At 54.0% G+C, this 20949-nt stretch overlaps 1 protein-coding gene across 1 annotated transcript in view; it reads right to left on the bottom strand.

The window, feature by feature from the left end:
• Window positions 1-820: 820 nt before the first annotated feature.
• Window positions 821-20949, bottom strand: part of ARHGAP23 (Rho GTPase activating protein 23) — a gene marked incomplete at both ends in the record, with an annotated part of 87624 nt that continues 67495 nt past the window's right edge. Inside the window, 7 exons of the mRNA XM_080714050.1 lie at window positions 821-1696; window positions 11356-11387; window positions 13278-13374; window positions 13848-13889; window positions 16472-16597; window positions 18469-18558; window positions 18838-18911. Coding sequence (XP_080570176.1) covers window positions 821-1696; window positions 11356-11387; window positions 13278-13374; window positions 13848-13889; window positions 16472-16597; window positions 18469-18558; window positions 18838-18911 — 1337 coding nt within the window. The remainder of the gene's footprint in view (window positions 1697-11355; window positions 11388-13277; window positions 13375-13847; window positions 13890-16471; window positions 16598-18468; window positions 18559-18837; window positions 18912-20949) is intronic.

Raw genomic sequence — 20949 nt, 5'->3', positions numbered from 1 at the left:
GACCCCAGAAATCAATGTGAGAGAGACACCAGGGTTGTTCTTGACTGTCCCCTCCCAAGGGGAAGGAGTGGGGTTTGTGCGCCTGAGCTGCAGAAGGGACCGGCACAACTGGAAGAACAGAAGGAAGGGAGGTACCAGCAGGGGAGACGGTGGACCCTCTCCTGATGGTGGGGGCCACACGCTCCCCATGGTCCGAGTGCTTGGTGGAAGGATGAACTAGAGTTTAGTAAGAGGGTGAGGGCAGTGTGACCCTGGTGAGGGTTTCAGTCCTACCTCTGTGGAGTGGCCCCAACCCCTTCTGCGGCTCTGGCAAGCCGGGTGGGGGGCCCTATATGCACCAAAGACAGGGGCCCTGGAGGCAGGTGGGAGGGCCGGGGAGGGGCAGAAGTTGCTACCGGAAACACCTTTGGACAGAGAACATACACACTCGCACGCACAAGCCCCTCGCCCACGGGTACCCCACCTGGCCTCTTCTCCCCAGACACACACACACACACACACACACACACACACACACACACACACGCATGCACGCACGCTCTTCTCAGCTAAGACCTAGGAAGGGGGCTGAGGAAAGGCAAAAACCAGCTTTACCCACCGTCTTTCCTTCAGTCTCAAACTAGGGGGCTCCCTGTCCATTCCCCACGGGTCAACGGGGCCATAGGAAGCCCCAAGGGCACAGCCAGCCACACACCCAGGGCGCACAGACCGCGGCACGCCCTGCAGCCTCTGGAGCGGGGATGGCCTGAGGACCGCGCGCCCGCCGGGCTCCTCCGCCACCCTCCCCGCCGCGCCGCGGCCCCCCGGCCCGGGCGGGGCGTCAGAGGCGGTGCAGGCGGGCGCGGCGCGGCGGCTGGGCCTGCGGGGCGCCGGGCTCGGCGGGGGCGCGCGCCTTGGACTCCAGGCTGCTGAGCCCCGAGTCCCGCGCGTCGCTGAGCGCGGCGGCCGGCGGGGGCGCGCCCGGCTCCTTCCACTCGTTGCAGTTGAGGTCGGTGAGCGGGCTCTGCAGCACCACGGTGTGGCGGCGCCAGCTGCTCCGGCGCCGGCGCGTCTCGGGCGACAGCGGCCTCCGCAGCCGCACGGCCAGCATGTCGTCGGCCGAGCCGCGGAGCCGCAGCCGCAGCGCCTCCACGCGCGACGGCCGCAGCGACTCCTGGCTGCTGGACGAGGCGGAGCCGGCCGCGCCCTCGCTGTCCGGCCGGCCGCGGGCCAGGCGCCGGCGCGCCAGCGTGTCGCAGGGCACCAGGCGGTGCGAGGAGAAGGAGGCGCGGCGCGGCCGGGCCCCCGCCTCCGTGTCGGTGTCCGCCAGGCTCAGCTCGCTGCGCTCGTCGTCCGCCTCGTCCCCCGCGCCCGCCCGCCGGCCGCCGGCGCCCGAGCACACGCTGCGGTCCATGGTGGACAGCGTGGAGTAGCCCGAGACGATGGAGCGCGTGTCCGCCGCCGGCCGCTCCTCGGGGGCCGCCGCGGGGCCGAGCCGCCCCGGGGCCTCGGGCTCGGGCTCCGGCCGCTCCGGGGGCCCCGGCGCCCCCGCCCCGGGCGCCCCGGGCTGGGGCGCCTCCTGCTCCGAGTCGTCGTCCGTGCTGCTGCCCAGCCCCCGGGCCTCCCGCCGCTTCTTCCGCTTGCGGTTGACGGCGGAGATGAAGGATATCGCCAGCATCTCCCGGGCGCACGGCTCCTTCTTGGGGGCCCACGAGCCCTGCGGGAGACGGTCAGGATGAGGCGGCGCCCGGCCCGGGGCCCGAGGGCCTCGGCATCCCCACGGCACGCCATCGCGCGGGTCCAGACCGGCCAGCGCCCGCGCTGGTGTTCCTCCATCCACCAAGAGCCCACCTCCACCCCAGGCCTGCTCAGCACCTCCTGGGGCCCTAATTACCAGCGCCAGGCTCTTTCCTGGGGGCCGGAGCGGCTTCCCCAGCCCTCCTCCCATCCATAGCCAGCCCTAGAGAAATCCTTTTGTGCACAGGCCTAGTGAGAGTCCCGCAGTGCCTACCACCTGACAGCGGGGCCCACTTCACACACACAATCCCGGGCGTATTCACCAGAGCTGCCTGTACACTAGTCCCCAGGGCTGAGCAGGGATCCTGTCTGACCACAAGCTCCAGTCTCCTCCCTCTACAGTTAACCCAACCTCACCTCCTCCCTCTTCCACTCCACCAATCCTCAAACCCAGGTCAACCAACCCAACCAGCCTGGAGCGTCCAGTACAACCCAATGGTGGGGATGGGAGGCTCCTGACACCCCAGGCCGGGCACACTGGCCCCTCCCCACAGGATGCTTTACTCTGGGACTCCCACCAATCCCCCAGCAGAACCTACACAGCCCTTTGTGGGCTCCTGGCACCTGCTTTTCATCCTCCCTTTCTGGCCTCTCTCGGAGGCCTCTTTGGGCGGGGCGGGGGTGAACGACAAGGACTCCCAGGACGGTTTTCTCAGCTCTTTTCTCTTCTTAGCTCTGTCCCCAAGAAAATTCTGTTCTTAAACAACACTGCCCCACCGAGGCCTTGCTGTCCTACACCAAACTCTCCTCACAGCTTTTTTTTTTTTTTTTTTTCCCCGCCGCCCGCCTCATCCTCACAGCTTTTCTTCCAACTGCAACCCCATCTCTACCTGGGTGTCCCTGGGCAGCTCCAACTCACCCGTCTGGAGCTGCATCGCCCTACTCAGCCCTGCTCCACACTGCCTCCAACCTGTTCCTCAACTTAAGGGGTCCTGTGACTCCTCCCTCTCCCCTCTGCCCACGGCCAGGTCCTTTCAGTTCTGAACTTCTCCCAAGGCGGGCTCATCCTCATGACCCTCTGGCAGGCCCTCGCTCTGCTTTTTTCAGGGTCCTTCTGCCCATCCTAGCAGGACTCCCAGGTCCCACCCTGTCCCTCCCTCCAGAGTTGTCATTACATTAAGAATCAGGTATCTAAGTGTGGTGGCACATGCCTGTAATCCCAATACTTGGGAGGCTGAGACAGGATGATTGCAGGTTTGAGGACAGCCTTAACAAGTAGTGAGATTCGAATCAACCTATCAAGACCCTGTTTCCAACTAAGTAAAATTGGGCTGGGGTTGTAGCTCAAAGGTGGAATGTCTCTGGGTTAAATCTCCAGTAAAACACACACACACACACACACACACACACACACACACCTAGCCAGTATGATGATGCATGCGTGTAATCTCAGGACTTGGGAGGCTGAAACAGGAGGATCAAGGTCCACAGACGGCCTTAGCTACTCAGGGTACAGCTCAGAGGTAGAATGCCCCAGGTTTCAATCCCCAGTACCACATACACACACAAATAAATTAAAAAAAAAAAAAAAAGAAGCAGGTATCTGATGTCCTCCCAGCTTTGCTGGAGACTTGCCAAGCCAAGCAAAAGTTCCTGGTGGAAGCTGGATATGGTGATGCACACTTGTAATCTCAGCATTTGGGAGGCCAAGACAGGAGAATCGTGGTTTTCGGACAGCCTCAGCTACTACTTAGTGAGGCCCTTTGTGACTCAGTGAGACCCTGTTTCAAAATAAAGAATAAAAAATAGGGCTGGTGGTGTGGCTAGGAGGTAGAATGCCCCTGGGTTCCGACTCATAAGGATCTAGGGGGTTCAGGAGGGGCGCCCCGGCTAGCAGGAGCACTGGGGGCAATGACAGAGGGCTGCGTGCAGGTCACCTGCCCTGGTGAGCTTATGATGGAGTGGGCTCCCTGTCACCCAGGGTGTGTAGGCAGAGGCTCCATGGAGGTTACTGGGGACCCTCCACCAGCCTGTGTACTCCTCCGACCCAAGCTGAGCACCCGCTGGTGTCGGGCACGTGCGTCTGCAGCGGGCCCCCTGGAACCTGGCCAGTGCTGAGGCCTAAGCAGAGATGAGCCCAGTTCAACCACCTGATGCCGAGTAGCTTCCACCACTCACTGCCTGTGGGCCGAGCTGAGGTATGTGACGGTATTTAAGATGGAGCCTTTGGGAGAAAACCAGGCTTCACTGAGGTCATGGGTGTGGGGCCCTCACGATGGATCAGTGCCCTTACAAGAGGACATAGCACTGAGTCCCCATATTCTCTTTCTCCCGCCTCCTCTCTCTCCCCCTCCCTCTGCCGTGGAGGGACACATTGAGGGGGGTGGCCGTCCACAAAGCAGGAAGGGAGCCCTCAACAGAACCCACCATGCTGGCCCCTTCATCAGACTTCTAGCTCCTGGAGCTGTGGCTTAAACTACCCAGCCATGGTATTTTGTAAAAGCAGCCAGAGCTAAGGCACCCATCTTGGCTGTCAGCTACTCTAACGACTGGGCAGGGTTCACCTGGGACAGGTGTCACTGTAATGGGCTGTTTCAGAGGGCAGGCGCTAGAGCAGGGGACTAGCTCATTGTGAGACACGGGGCAGGTTGCAGAAGTCCTTCCTGCCTCTGTTTCCTCAACTGCAAAATAAAGGCGATGCTGTCTCTATCTTACATGTCCTTTGTGAAGAGTAATAATTCTGAGCACAGGAAGGTAGCAGGTGCTCAAGAAATGGTAGCTATTAGCCAGGCGTGGTGGCGTACGCTTGTAATCCTAGTATTTGGGAGGCTGAGACAGGAGGACTGCGGTTCACAGACAGCCTCAGCTACTTAGTGAGGCACCCTGCAACTTAGTGAGACCCTGTTTCAAAATAAAGAATAGCCAGGCATGGTGGAGCACTCTTGTAATCCCAGTGCTTGGGAGGCTGAGACAGGAGGACTGCACAGGTTCGAAGCCAGCCTCAGCTACTTAATGAGGCTCTCAGCAACTTTGTGAGACCCTGTTTCCAAATAAAGTATAAAAGAGGTCTGGGAGTATGGCCCGGATGTAGAAAGCTGCTGGGTTCCACCCCAAGTACCACAAATAAATAAATAATAAAAATAGGGCTATATTTGGAGTATATAAGGGGTATAGTTTGGAGGTAAAGTGCCCCTGGGTTCCATCCCCAGTACTGGGGAAAAAAAAAAAAAGAAGAAAAAGAAAGAAATGGTAGCTGTTAATATTGTGAGTGTTTTGGACTCGGGAATCAGCACCTCAGGAGACGCCAGTGATGAGGGTGGAGCTGATGCCTGCAGGTGAAGGCTGAGCATCAGGCTGATTCCCTGCAGCCCTTTGGAGAAGGGTCCTGAACTGGAGGCCTGGGAAGGGCTGCAAACCCACTGAATTTGCTCCAGGATTTCTGTATGAAGGTCTTTGTGGAGCAGGGATGCAGAGCTGGCGTGCTTGCCTTTGTGTGTGTGTGTGTGTGTGTGTGTGTGTGTGTGTGTGTGTGTGTGTGTTAGTGGGATTGAACCCGAGGCAAGCAATTTACTCTAGCCCTTTTATTGTATTCTTTTTTTTTTTTTTTTTTCCAGTACTGGGGCTGGAACCCAGGGGCATTCTACCTTCAAGCCACACACACTCCCGCCCTATTTTTTATTCTTTAGCTTGAAACAGGGTCTCACTAAGTTGTATTTTGAGACAGGGTCTCACTAAATTAACTAGGTTAAAGCCGGGCGTAGTGACCCATGCTTGTAATCCCAGTACTTGGGCGGCTGAGACAGGAGAATCGTGGGTTCATGGCCAGCCTCAGCTACTTAGTGAGACCCTCTGCAACTTAGTGAGAACTTATTTCAAAATAAAGAATAAAAAAAATAGGGCTGGGGGTGTAGCTCGGGGTAGAATCTCCTGGGTTCCAACCCCAGTACCACAATAAATAAATAAGCAAACAAACCAACCAGGCTAGCCTTAAACTCAGGATCCTCCTGCCTCAGCCTCCCGAGTTGCTGGAATTTACAGGGATATGCCATCAGTATCTATCTTAAACAAGATTTTTTCTTTTCTGATTTTGGTCTGTGGTGCTAAGGATCTAACCCAAGACCTTGGGCATGCTAGATAAGCACTCTTACCACTAAGCTACACCCCCGTGATTTTCAAAAGGGCCTGAGACCCAGAGTAGAGGGGAATCCTGCTTTCCAGCGTCTGTGATTAACACAAATATTTTCACATGGCTAGAAAGTTCTCCCTCAGTCGGGGTCACCGGGAGGTAACCTCTGGAGCTTGGGATGGGACAGGAGAAACTTGTGGTGAAATGACTGAGACAGTGCTGGGAAGTCAGAGCCCAGCTGAAGGCTTGGCTTCGCCCCGGGCCAGCGGGGCCTTGGGCTGGTGTCTGGGCTGTACAGAGAGCTGAGCAGGGGTGAGGGGCCAGAGAAGACAAGGGGCCCCTTCTTCAGGAACTTGGCGCCTTCCTGGTGGGAAGGTAGCACGCTCTAGTCACAGTGAAGCCAAGGGGTGTGTGACCGTGTGCTGGCTCCACTCCCACCAGGAGCTGAGATCACCTGCAGGAGGCCCATGGGGATGCCACTGTGAATAGGGCCCTGGTCCCAGCTGGGTGACCTGGGGAACAACTAGACAATGGTTGTTACATCTAGAACAACGGTTTCTTTTGTTTGTTGGTTGGTTGGTCTGGGGATGGAACCCAGGGGCATTTGACCTCCGAGCTACATCCCCAGCCCTAATTTACCTTCCTTCTTTCCTTCCTTCCTTCCTTTTTTGTGGTACTGGGAGTGGAATCCAGGGGCTTTTCTACCTTCAGGGTATATTCCCAGACCTATTTTATACTTTATTTGGAAACAGGGTCTCACTTAGTAGCTGAGGCTGGCTTTGAACAAGCGCTCTCTGCCCTCCCTCACTGGGGAGCCAGCTGGCTAGCTCATTTCCCCTGGCTTCTGCCTCCTCTGCAACCCAGAAACCCCTCCGGCCAGTTCTCACGTGCTCATTAGCTTGTCTGTCTCCCATTCGAAGGCCAGGACCTGGTCTGCTTCTGTACACACAGATAGCACAGTGCTCGTGTGTGGTAGGTGGTCAATAAGTATTTGTGTTATGACTACATGAATAACCCTATCTCTAGAGACACTGTTAGGTTTTGGTGTCAGGGTAATGCTGCCCTCATAGGATGAGGCCAATGGAAATGTTCCTTCTCCTTCTAGTCTCTGGAAAAGATTGTGGAGAACTGGTACTATTATTACTGTTGTTATTGTTATTATTTGCAGTGCTGGAGATTGAACCCAGGGCCTTGCACATAAGAGGCAAGTGCTCTACCACTGATCTGCACTCCCAGCTCAGTACTTTTAAAATAACTAAACGAGAGCCGGGCATGGTGGCGCACGCTTGTAATCCCCGCGCTTGGGAGGCTGAGACAGGAGGATCACACAGGTTCAAAGCCAGCCTCAGCTGGTTTAAGAGACCCTGTTTCCAAATAAAATATAAAATAGTTCTGGGAGTATAGCCCAGAGGTAAAAGGCCCCTGGGTTCCATTCCCAGTACCACCAAAAAAAACCAAAAAACAAAAAAACAACTAAATGATACTTAAGTAATTATAATTTAAATATTACACTTACAGATATGTATTGCTTAACAATGGGATGCATTCTGAGAAATGTATCATTGATTTCATTGTTGTGTGAACACCACAGAATATATTTACACAAAACTGGATATTATAGCCTGGTATACTCTCAGGCTATAGGGGACCGCTGTCATATATGTGGTCTGTTGTTGACCAAAATGTCATTAGGTAGCACATAACTCTTCTTTAATATTATACTTTTTTTTTTTTTTTTTTTTTTTTTTGGTGGTACTGGGGTTCCTGGAAGCCCTTCTTCCTCTGGGCTACACTCCCAGACCTATTTTTTTTTTTTTTGAAACAGGGTCTCTTACGCCAGCGCAACTGGCTTCGAACCTGTGCGATCCTCCTGTTTCTGCCTCCCAAGCACGAGGATTACAAGCGTGCGCCACCATGCCCGGCCAATATTATACTACTTTATAATTAGAATATTTTTAAATTACTTAAAAAATATAATAAATTACTTGAGCCGGGCGTGGTGGCGCATGCTTGTAATCCCCGTGCTTGGGAGGCAGAGACAGGAGGATCGTGCCGGTTCGAAGCCAGCCGTGCGCTCTGGCTTAGGAGACCCTGTTTCCAAATAAAAAAATGTAAAAATAGGTCTGGGAGTGTAGCCCAGAGGTAGAAGGGCTTCCAGGAACCCCAGTACCACCAAAAAAAAAAAAAAAATTACTTGAAATAAAAACACTCCTAATATATTTGATAGAATGCACTAGTGAATCCCAGTAGCTGGGAAGCTGAGACAGGAGGACTGCAGGTTCAAGAACAGCCCCAGCAAACCCCAGCAAACCAGGGGTAGCGGTGCACACTTGTAATCCCAGCATTTGGGAGACTGAGACAGGAGGATCACGGTTTGTGGACAGCCTCAGCTACTACTTAGTGAGGCCCTTTGCAACTCAGTGAGACCCTCTTTCAAAATATAAAATAAAAAAAAATAGGGCTGGGGGTGTAGCTCAGGCGTAGAATGCCCCTGGGTTTCATCCCCAGTACTACCAAAAAAAAAAAAAAAAAAAAGACAATAGCCCCAGCAGTGTAGCCCAGAGGTAGAATGTCCCTGGGTTCAATCTTAAGTATAAAAAAAAGAAGAAGAAGAAGAAGAAAAAAGAGAGAAATAAAGAAATCATCTGGGTCTAGATTTTTCTTTGTTGGAAATTTTTCTTTTTATTTGGTACTAGGGATTTTTATTTTTATTTGAACCCAGGGGCATTCTACGCCTGAGCTATACCCTAGGCCCCCCTTTTTGTTTATGGTACCGGGGTGAACCCAAGGGCATTCTATCTCGGAGCTATAACCCCACCCTATTTTATTTTTAATTAAAAAAAATTTTTTTTTAAAGAAAGGCAGACTGCCACGTGCAGCGCCTCATTTGGCTGTGTCTGGAGTCTTGGAAGCTTGACTTCCCTACGTTCTCCTACAAATGGACCTTGAGAGCTTGTTTGGAGGTCCTAGCAGGGGAGCACAGCTACTCGTATACCCTTGACTGAAGACCGGTCCTCCTCTATTCGGGGAAGGTCGTCCTCTTTAACCGAGCGCACAGCTTCAGGAGGGACGTACATGGAGCAATGAGGGAGGAAGGGGACACCGCCTAGCCAGCCAGATCAGCCGAATCAACCCTGGCGGTCAATGGGGTGACAGATGTCACTGCCAGATCGCCCTCACATCCTAATTAAAAAATTTTTTAATTAATTTATTTTGTAGTACTGGGGATGAAACCCAGGGGCATTCTACCTCTGAGTTACACCCCCAGCACTATATATATATATATATATATATTTTTGGTGGTACTGGGGGTGGAACCCAGAGGCTTTCTACCTCCAGGCTATACTCCCAGACCTTTTTTATATTTTATTTGGAAACAGGGTCTCACTAAGTTGCTGAGAGCCTCACCAAGTAGCTGAGGCTGGCTTTGAACCTGTGTGCTCCTCCTGTCTCAGCCTCCCAAGTGCTGGGATTACAAGCATGCGCCACCACGCCTGGCTCAAATGCTGGGATTTAAAGCAAGTAACACCACGCCTGGCTTTTTATTTTGATTTTGAACAAGGCCTCACTAAGTTGAAAGTCTCACTCCTTGCTGAGGCTGTCCTTGAACCTACGATCCTCCTGTCTCAGCCTCTCAAGTATTGAGATTACAGGGATGCAACACCACGTCTGGCCTGTCTTATTTTTTTGTTTGTTTTTGTTTTATTTTTTGGTGGTACTAGGGTTCCTGGAAGCCCTTCTACCTCTGGGCTACGCTCCCAGACATACACACACACACACACACACACACACACACACACACATATAAAATAGATTTTTTTTTGGAAAAAGGGTCTCTTAAGCCTGTGCGGCTGGCTTCGAACCTGTGTGCTCCTCCTGTCTCCGCCTTCCAAGCGCGGGGATTATAAGCATGCGCCACCACGCCCGGCGTGGCCTGTTTTATTTTGAAACAGGGTCTCACTACGCTGCTGAGGCTGGTTTCGAATCTGTGATCTTCCGTTCTCAGCCTCCCTAGTGCTAGAATTACAGGTGTGTGTCACCATTAGAAGGTTTTAAATTACAAACTCGATTTCTTCAATGAGATACAGGACTATTCAGGTTACCTATTTTTTTTTTTTTTTTTTTTTTTTTGGTGGTACTGAGGATGGAACCCAGGGGCCTTCTACCTCTGGGGTACACCCCCAGACCTATTTTATTTTTTATTTGGAAACGGGGTCTCATGAAGTTACTGAGAGCCTCACTAAGCTGCTGAGGCTGGCCTTGAACATGCAATCCTCCTGCCTCAGCCTCCCAAGCACTGGGATTCCAGGTGTGTGCCACCACGCCCGGCGGTTACCAATTTCATCTTACATGAGTAGTTTGAATCTTTCAAAAATTCGGTCTATTCTAAGTTACTGAGTCTACGGGCACAGAACTGCTCGTGCTGTTCTCGGATTACCTTGTAACGTTGGTGTGGTCTGGGGTGCGTAGTGCGTATCCCTATGTCATCTCTAGCATCGGTCCTTTGTGTCCTGTCTCTTATTTGTCAGTCTAGCTAGAGGCTTAGCAATTTCATTAAGTTTTTTTATTTTCAAAAAACCAGCTTTTGGTTTCACTGACTTTTTCGGTTGTTTCCAATTCATTGATTTTTGCTCTTATCTTTATTATTCCCTTCCTTTTGATTGTGTTAGGCTCCTCAAAGACCCTAAAGATATATATATATATATATATATATATATATATATATATATATATATTTTTTTTTTTTTTACGGGTCTGGGGATGGAACCCAGGGGCATTTGACCTCCGAGCTACACCCCTGCCCTATTTTTTATTCTTTATTTTGAAACCAGGTCTCACTGAGTTGCGGAGGGCCTAAGTAGCTGAGGCTGTGCAGGAACCACGATCCTCTGGTCTCAGCCTCTGGATTGCTGGGATTACAAGCGTGCGCCACCACGCCCGGCTAGAATATTTATCCTTTTCATTTTTGTGGTAATGGCGATTGAACCCAGGGGCATTCTACCTCTGAGCTATACCCCCAGACCTTTAAAAAAAATTTTTTTTGGTTTGTTTTGAAAACAGGTTGCTAAGAGTCTTGCTAAGTTACTGAGACTGCTCTCAAATCTATGATCCTCCTGTCTCAGCCTCCCCAGCATGCCCGGCCTTGTTATTACCCTTTGAACAAATGAGACAACTGAAAATCAGAAAAAGGTTAAGTAACTTGAACAGGGTCCCAAACTGCTAGGTGATAAGGCTGGGGCTTGAACCTAGGACCTCCTGTCTCCAGGACCTGTGCTTCAACCCACTGACCCACACTGACTCCCATGCCAGACCTCTCTACTGTATCAGATGCCTCGCCAGGCACACCAAGGCCAGTGACTTCGCAGCTCATCCTGCAGAGCGGTGCTTCCCACCTTCCTTCCCAGCGGCCCCAACCTTCCTCATGGCCCCACTGCCACGCTCCTAATGTCTTAACCCAAAGCCGCGGCGGGGGCTCCTAGGGGCTCAGGCCCCAGAACGCTGCTGCCGCTTACCTTGGACTTGGCTGAACTACAGGTGGTGGAATCTGTTGGTGAGAGACAGAAAGAAAAGTCAAAGTTGGATGGGGCAAGAGAAGGCCGAGCCCTGCGGACCCAAGTCCCTCGCCCAAAGGCTTCAGGGAGCAGGGAGCTCTGGACCCTGAGTGTGCCCCAGGCCTTGGGGATGTCATGGACCCTAATGGCATTTTCTACAGGGCAGGGATGGAGCAGAAAATCACGTCAGTCTCCACTTCCTTTAGAGGCAGAAAGTGACATCAGGCTGCCATCCGCTGCGGCCAGGGTTGAGGGCATGGGGGTTTGGGGGAGGCTTTCCTTTGGGCCTGGTTCCACTCCCCTCCCCCACCCGTCCCTGCCACTCAGAAGCACTGGAGAGAAAACGCCAAATATCAGATGCAGTCTACAGAGACCACGACAGTGAGACACAGCAAATCACAGATGCTCTGGAGAAAAGGAGCGCACACGGTGCAGGAGAAGTGGTGCCTGCTCCCACCCCTGCCCCTGCCCAGACATGAGAAGGAAGAGGGGCGGTGGGCGATGGAGAGCTGAGGCAGAGGTGATGGATGGGCAGGGGGTTCAGTGGGCTGGTGATAAGGTCCCGGTGGGCTCCACCTCTGAGCCGAGGTCAACCCGCCCTCAGGGGGCAAGGGCCCCATTTGCAACCGAGGAGGGCAAAGTGAAACCGTCTGTGGGACCCAGGGCCCACTCGCTAAATACCACTGGGGTGGAGGAGGAGCCAGAGCACGCCCAGTCTGGAGAGGGGGTGGACCCAGGGGCCTCCGGGTCCGGGTCGCACACGGGTGCGGTTAATCCACACGCTCTGGCAGGCGAGTTAGAGGCCCATCCCCAGCCCCCTCCCCCTGCACACGGTGAGAAGAGCAAGATGGCTGACCACACACGACACACACAGGACAGGACAGCAGGTGATTAGAAGAGGCGGGGAGGCGCCTCTCTACCGCCCCAGGTCCTCTGGCCCCTACCCTGGCCTACTTCTCCCAACTAGGGCTACTGTGAGGTGTCTCCGGGGTGGCGAGCCACAGTTAGTAGCCCGAGTCAAGAAGGGTGTAGCCATCATTTGCTTCTGAGCACAGAAGCCATCTGTCCTGTGTTATGAGAGGACCAGCGGTCCTCAAAAGAACGTGGGGGCTGAGCGAGGAGGGCCCTGCGAAGAGGCGGGAGCTCGAGTCATAAAAAGGCGCCACCGGCCTTAGAGAAGCTGCGTCCCCCACCAAGCTTCCCCTCTCCTGGATAACCCGAAGTGGCCGGGCTCAGTGCAGAGAGAAGGCAGGAGCCTTGGGGCTGGGAAGGGCAGCCAATCCGCCAGATTCCCAGGTCTCAGGAGCGTTGGGACAGGAGGGGCAGGGGCAGGGGCTGAGGGGCCAGCTGGGGACTAGTATGGCTAGCTGGTATGTCAGAGCGGAGTCCTTTCTGCCCAGGACATTTCTGCCTGCCCCTTGTGCCTGCCCAGCCTTCTTATAATCACCCGCCACTGTTAGTGACCGAGGCCGCAACACCACACTGTACCCTTTAAATTTCCAACAGGTCCGCTGGAGGAGGGATGCGGGAGAAGAGGAGGAGGGCGGGGTGGGGGAGGGAGCACGGAGAAGAGGGAGGGAGAGGCAGGGCGTGAGGAGAGAAGGAAGAAAAATTAAACAGAGGAAGGTGCCCAGAAGGACACAGCCAGCCCACGAGGAATCAAAGGCTCAGAAGAGAGACAGTGACCAGCCCTGGCCTGCTCAGCGGATGAGGCTGGACTTCCCCAGGAAGGGACAGGGCCTGGGACCAGCCCAGCCTCCAAGGCGGGGCAGGCGAGGGCCCTGCGAGGCAGCGGCAGGCAAGCTGGGCATTTGGCCAGGTACCTGGGACCCTCAGGATGGCAGAGCCCACCCCACCCAGTCCTCCCAGGCCTCGACACTCACCTGAGCCTGGGTCACCAGGGGACACCGTCCTGCCGATGTTGGGCAGGAGGTACTCGATGTTGGGCACTGACTGAGGCTCCTTGTCATCCACGGGGGTCTGCAGATAGGAAGGGGGTGGTCAGCCAGCAGGCCCCAGATGGCTAGACTTCGGGCCTTTCTGAATGGGGGGCCTAGGCCTCTTCCATCAAGGCAGGGACACCCCTGGGCAAGGACTGCCTCCCTCGGCAGGCAGTCACGCTGAGGGGGCTCCGATGCAGCCCCACAGGCTGTTTTATGCATCCGCATATGATGGGATGGGAAGGCTCCTCGGCTGAGGCAGGAACTGAGTCTCCCTATTAGGCAGGTCCATGTCCGTCCTGTTAGACTGGAGGGCAGTGACCGCCTTGCTACTGCTGGGTTTCCTCAAGGCCTCGTCTCCTCCATCAGACGGGCCGCTCAGAGGGCAAGGACTGTTTGCCCAGGACTGCAGGCTCCCGAGGGGAGGCCGGTGCCTCCTCCACTGACTGGGGCACCCAGGCTGGGGTACTTCCCCGCCCAGGACTCGGGCCCACCTGCCCTCACGCCACTTACCCTCTCTCCCTTGTCCTCGTCGTCACTGAAGAACCAGTCTGACTGCAGAGGAGACAGAGGAAGGGATGGAGTCAGTGTGGTCAGAGGCTGAGGACATGTACTCCTCACCCTGCTGGCCCCAGGACCCACTCAGGCCCATAGCGGCCCTCCTGCCTGCAAGCCAGACTGCTCCAGAGGGCTCAGAGCGGGCTGATGGCGCCTACAACCTGGCTGCACAAAGTACAAGAAACACTCAAGGACAGAAAAGGTGGGACCCAGTGTGGGGGGAGCTCACACCAACAGGAACAGGCTCTGGGGAGCAGCTTCTACGTGTGTGTGTGTGTGTGCGCACACGCGCATGTGTGTGCGCGTGTGCGTGTGTGTGTGTTTCTTTTGTGATACAGGGGATTGAACTCGGACCATTCTACCTCCCAGCTACACCCCAGATCTCTTTTTCTTTTTTGGGGGGGTCTCACTAAGTTGTTGAGAGTCTCACCACATTGCTGAGGCTGTCACTGAACCTGTGATCCTTCTGTTTCAGTCTCCCAAGTACTGGGATTATAGGCATGCCTCACCATGGTCTGCCTCTATTTTTCACCAAACATGGTCCTGGGCGGGGAGCAGCAGCGCCCTCTAGTGCCAGTCAGTGGATGGGGGAGAGCAGGCTCTACCCTGAACTGCAGAATCACACCCTCTGCCCAGAGAGGGAAAATGCCTGGAGAGCAGCATTAGGAGGTTCCCTCAGGGGCTGGCAGCCAAGAGCGTTCTCAGAAGTAACAGGATAAGCTGCTGGGCATAGTTGTGGATGCTTGGAATCCTAGTACTTGGGAGGCTGAGACAGGAGGATCACAGGTTCAAGGACAGCCTCAACAAGTAATGAGCCTCTCATCAACCTAGTGAGATTCTATTTCAAAATAAAAATAAAATAGGGTTAAAGGTGTAGCTCAGAGGTAGAATGCCCCTGGGTTCAACCCCAGTACCATTAAATAAATGAATAAGTATATAACAGGAGAGAGGATAATGCAAAACACCTCATACTTGCTGGGCGTGCAGCTCAGTGGTAGAGGCTTTGCCTATCCGCCCTGGGTTCCATTCCCAGGAGATGAAAAAAATCCAAACTAACACAAAAAACAAAAATGCCTGTAATCCCAACTACTCAAGAGGCCGAAGCAGGGCATGGTGGCGCACGCTTGTAATCCCAGTGCTTGGGAGGCTGAGACAGGAGGATCACACAGGTTCGAAGCCAGCCTCAGCTACTTAGTGAGGCTCTCAGCAACTTAGTGTGACCCTGTTTCCAAATAAAATAGGTCTGGGAGTATGGCCCGGAGGTAGAAAGTCCCTGGGTTCCACCCCCAGTACCACCAAATTAAAAAATAAAAAATAGGGCTGGTGGTATAGCTCAGAGGTAGAACTCCCCTAGGTTCAATCCCCATAAAATAAAAGGAGGCTCAGGCAGGAAGATAACAGACTGAGACAAATGTGCTCCCCCTGCCCCTCCCCAGGGAGGGCCCCTAGGGGAGTCTGGGGGGGGGGATAAGGGACACACTTCGTAGCTCCTTTCTCCCTGAAGGCTATTGCACCAAGACTTCAGTGACCCCAGGGCTTCCAGGAGCAGACACCTCTCTTCCCCAGCAGTGGCCCCCACAGCACATCCTGGTGGGAGACTCGGGGCTCCCATTGTACTGGGAGCTAAACTCTCCCAGGGACTCGTGGGCACTCTGGCCCTGCCCAGCAGGCCCGGCCTCCCCTGCAGCCACTGGGCGGGGTGGGGGGGGTGATGCTCTTTCCCTGGCTGATCCCTGTGTGGAGGAGGATGGGAGCAAGCAGGCAAGACCAGCCAGCCCACCAAAAGCCACCCTCCGCCTCCCTCCCCCGATCCTGCCAGCTGCCCTCCCCAAAGCCGGCTGCGGAGGGACCAGGCGCTTGCCCTCCTGGTGGGCCAGGAGGGAGGCACAGGCTCCGCCAGACAGACCTGGGTTAAAATTCTGCCCCTGCCACTGACTAGCGTGCCCTCGGGCAGTCACTGCCTCTGAGCCCAATTCTTCATCTGTAAAGTGGGGGTGGGTTACAAGTCCTAAACTGTGAGGTGGGGGCGCACTCTGGCTCCCCCTCCTCTGACCAGCCACCTATCTTATTTCTCCTGCTGGGAGGGACCTAGTGCCCGACACTTACAGGCCCCTCTGCTGGCCAAACTGGGTTCTCCACCCTTCATGGACGATAATAGCAGAATCTGCAGGAACCCGGGGCTCTGAGCTTCTCCAGCCAGCCAGAAGGAGGGATGTGAACCAAGACAGCAGCGCTCCAGGGCCCGCCCTGGTGTGGGCCCTGCCTCCTCCCTACCCATGGATACAGTGACCCAGAGCCCCGTTCTCTTGATACCTGGGCCTCTGCCCTGTGTGTGGGGTGCCCCAACACCTCTGCAGACCCTCCTCCGCTCCCCTCCCTCCGCCTCTCACTGGCACCGCATCCTGGAGGCTCTGGATGTGGGGTCCTGGAAGGACAGGCATTCCACGGCTCATTCCTGTTTGGCTTTGATGCTGCCTGTGGTTGCTGAGGACACGGCCGCCCAAGCGCCCAGCCAGAGGGCAGGAGCAAGGTGCCCAGGACCTGGTCCTGGCTGCCGCGGGCACGGAGCAGCTACCTACGTGCTGGATCAGAGTCTCCACAATCTTGTAGCGGTCAGGCATGTGGGTCACCATGTCGGTCATGTTGTCCTCAGACGTCCTCACCAGCGTCGGCCCGAAGACTAGGGCCAGGTTCCGGGGTTCCATCTGGGCAGGGGAGGGGAGCAGGCCCAGGTGAGCACTCTGAGCTCTGACCCAGCAACCCCCCCCCCACGTCCTCCATTGCACCGGGCTCCTGAGCCCCCCATCCCTGACCCCATCCTCAGCCGCCCCCAGCTTGGGGCTGGACCTTTCTCTCCTTGTTTCTGTTTTTTCTCTTTTTGTGGTACTGGGGATTCAACCCAGGGACATTCTACCCCCAGCCCTATTTTATTTTTTATTTGGAAACAGGGTCTCACTAAATCGCTGAGACCCTCTCTAAATGTCTAAGGCTGGCCTTGAATCTACAATCCTCTTGTCTCAGCCTCCCAAGTACTGGGATTACAGGCATGCACCATGATACCCAGCTTGTACCTCTCCTTATACGGGCATGGAAGTGCAGGAAATGGCGTACAGGCCAGATTTCAGCCCATTTATCCCCAGGCCTAGCAGCCACGCATGACGCTCAACCTGTGCCCCTGTATGGGCAATTCTGAGCAGTTAGAGCCAGGAGCAGAGGTCTTGGGAGTGGGAGACATGCTGGAGATTCCAAGAGTGTTTTGTATTTATTATTTATTTATGGCACTGGGGGTTGAACCCAGGAGCATTCTTCCTCTGAGCTATACTCCGGCCCTATTTTCTTTCTTTCTTTCTTTCTTTCTTTCTTTCTTTCTTTCTTTCTTTCTTTCTTTCTTTCCTTTCTTTCCTTTCGTGACTCTGGGGATTGAATCTAGAGGCTTTCTACTTCTGAGCTATACACCCAACCCTATTATTGTGTGTGTGTGTGTGTGTGTGTGTGCGCGCACGCGTGTTACTGGGGATGGAACCCTGGGGCATTCTACCTCTGAGTTATACCCCCAGTCCTATTTTACTTTTTATTTTGAAACAAGGTCTCACCATGTTGCAGAGGGCCTCACAAAATTGCTGAGGCTGGCTGTGGAACCTGAGATCTTCCTGTCTGGACCTCTCAAGTACTGGGATTAGGGATTACACGCCCAGTTTGGGTTTTGTTTTGTTTTTTGTTTTCTGAAGCAGGGTCTCACTGGGTTGTGAGGGCCTCACTGAGTTGCTGAGGCTGGCTGCAAACATGCAGTCCTCCTGTCTCAGCCTCCCAAGTACTAGATTTACACCTAGTGCACTACACCTGGCTGCAAAGGTTTTTGTTTTATTTTATTTTTAGTATTAGGGATGGAATGTAGGGGTATTCTACCTCCCCAGCCCTTCTTTTTTTGTTTGTTTGTTTTGTTGGTACTGGGGTTCCTGGAAGCCCTTCTACCTCTGGCTACACTCCCACGGGCTACACTCCCAGGCCTATTTTATGTGGAAACAGGGTCTCTTAAGCCAGCGCGGCTGGCTTTGAACCTGTGCGATCTTTCTGTCTCCGCCTCCCAAGTGCGGGGATTACAAGCGTGCACCACACCCGGCTTTATTCTTAATGTTGAAACAGGGTCTCACTGAGTTGCAGAGGGCCTCACTAAGTAGCTGAGGCTGTCCACGAACGGAAATCCTCCGGTTTCAGCCTCCCGAATTCTGGGATTACAAGTGTGCGCCCCACGCCCGGCTTGCAAGGGTTTTTTTAAGCTAGGAAAAGTCCTGCTGCTCCCCTCATTTTCCCACTGCAGAACCAATAGACAGAAGAGGTCTGATGAGGAAAAGGCAACACAAGGGCTTTGAGCTAGATCGGAAGCCAGACCCCACCACACCCCAGACCGAGGCTCCTGCCTCTGAAGGCCTGCAGGCGCCCAGAGACTCTCTGAGGGGAGCTGTGGCTTTGAGGTGGGTGGAGCGGAGATGGGCTGGCCGGAGGAGGAGGGCAGTAAGGGCACCCCAGGACGCCCTGCACGTCCCTCACCCGGACTCCATGCTGGGGCCCAGCCCACCTTGTTTTTCTCGGAGTGGTCAGCAATGGTCTTGAGATGACCCACGAGGAATTTGAGTGTTTCATAGTAGTGTCCTGGGAGGTCTCGGATCTGGGCAGGCAAGGGGAAGGTCAGTAAACCAAGCCGCGATGGCCTCTCTGCCACCCCCCCCTCACCGCTACACCCCAAACAGGCCCCCACTGCCACAACTCAGGAAGGCTGAAGTCCACCTTCTAACCCCCTTCCTGGGCGCAGATGGGGAAACTGAGGCCCCAGGTGGAGAAGAGCTTTCCCAAGGCCACGTGGGGGAATCGACGCGAGGCTATGGGCTCCTGGCCTGGGTGCTCCTCCACCCACCCCGCCTCCTGCCCGGCGGCGCCCGTTCCTCACCAGCTTCCGCAGCGTCTTCATGCGCTCCCGCGAGTCCTCGATGCGATTGGCCTCAATGAAGTCGTTGTATTTGTCTAGAACAGAGGGAAGGCTCCTGAGAGGGGCAGGCACTTTGCCACTCCAGGTGAGGTGCAGCTTCAGGCCAGCCGCGGGGGCCCCACCAGGAGGGCAATGCCTTGTGTCCTCGGGCCTGGTTTGGAGGCTGCCTGGCCTTGTGCCCGTGTGGCCAAACCCACCTCAGCTGCTCAGGTGTGCGCCCAAGCGTGCTCATGTGGGAAGAAGTGTGCTCTGAGCTGTAAAAGTTGGGCGCAGCGGCACACACCTGCCACCCCAGGCATCTGGAAGGCTTAAGCAAGTTCGAGGCCAGCCTCAGCAACTTAGTGAGATCCTGTCTCAAAATAAAAAAAGGGCAGGGGTGGAACTCAATGGTCGAGACCCCTGGTTCAGTATTGAAAAAAAAAAGTGAGAAAGATGAATCTAATTTCTCTAGCAATAAGAGAAATGAAAATAAAAATAAGATGCCATTTTCCCTACTGATTAGTAAAAGTTTGAAATATTAGTGATTGTGAGGCCCCAGGTCCAAATTCTCAGCACCATACACACACAAAAAGAAACTGGCCAGGTGTGGTGGTACACTATTATAATCCCAGTACTTGGGAGGCTGAGACAGGAGGATCACAGGTTCGTGGCCAGCCTCAGCTACTTAGGCCCTCCGCAACTTAGTGAGACCCTGTTTCAAAATTAAAAATGAAAAATAGAGGGCGTGGTGGCACACGCTTGTAATCCCCGCGCTTGGGAGGCAGAGACAGGAGGATCGCGCAGGTTCGAAGCCAGCCTCAGCTACTTAGGCTCTCAGCAACTTAGTGAGACCCTGTTTCCAAATAAAATATAAAATAGGTCTGGGAGTATAGCCCAGAGGTAGAAAGCCCCTGAGTTCCACTCCCAGTACCACACACACACACACACACACACACACACACACACAACAAAAACCCATCAGGAGAGAAGTTAGGGGTATTCAGACTATGTGGTGCTATGCGGTAGGTGGCTGGGTGTGGTGGCACATACCTATAATCCCAGTGTCTGGGAAACTGAGACAGGAGGGGTTCCAGGTTTGAGTAAAGCCTCGGCAAGTAGTGAGACTCTCATCAACTAGGGAGACCCTGTTTCAAAATAAAACTAAATAAGAGAGCTGGGGATGTAGCTCAAAGGTAGAATGCCCCTGGGGTCAATCCCAGATACCACAAAACTAAATAAAGGAAAGAAAGAGATGGGAAAAGGGCACATGCCTGAAATCCTACTGTTTGGGAAGCTGAGACAGGACTGTAGCTTTGAGGCCAGCTTCAACAACTTAGTGAGACTCTCAGAAACCTCACAGGACCGTTTTATTTTATTTATTTAGTGTGGCACATGACCGTTTTATTTTATTTATTTATTTAGTGTGGCACATTCTATGTTTGAGCTACACCTTCAGTCCTATTTTTATTTATTTATTTTTGTGGTACTGGGGATGAAATACAGGGGCATTGTACCTCCAAGCTACTCCCCCAGCCCTATGTTTAATCTTTTTATTTACTTTGAAACAGGCTCTCACTAAGTTGCGAAGGCCTTCCTAAGTAGCTGAGGCTGCCCGTGAACCACAATCCTCCAGTTTCCGCCTCTGGAATGTTGGGATTACAAGCGTGCGCCACCACGCCTGGCTCCTATTTTATTTTGAAAAAAATTTGTGTGTGTGTGGTATTGGGGGTGGGACCCAGGGGGTTTCTACCTCCGGGCTACACCTCAGCCCTATTTTATAATTTATTTGGAAACAGGGTCTCACTAAGTTGCTGAGAGCCTCACTAAGTAGCTGAGGCTGGCTTTGAACCTGTGCGATCCTCCTGTCTCAGCCTCCCAAGCTCTGGGATTACAAGCGGCACCAAAACACCCGGCTAAATTTCTTTTAATGTGTGAGCCCGGGGCATCTACCTCCGAGCCACACTCCCAGCCCTCTTTAGTTTTGTTTTGAAACAGGGCCTCCTTACATCAATGAGAGTCTCACTACTTGCCGAGGCTGTCCTCAAACCTGGGATCCTCCTGTCTCAGCCTCACAAGTACTGGGATTATAAGCAT

The sequence above is a fragment of the Muscardinus avellanarius genome (assembly GCF_963383645.1).
Source record: "Muscardinus avellanarius genome assembly, chromosome: 16".
NCBI lineage: Eukaryota > Metazoa > Chordata > Mammalia > Rodentia > Gliridae > Muscardinus > Muscardinus avellanarius.
Note: the sequence above shows the minus strand (reverse complement) of the source record. Positions and strands in the feature narration are given on the sequence as shown.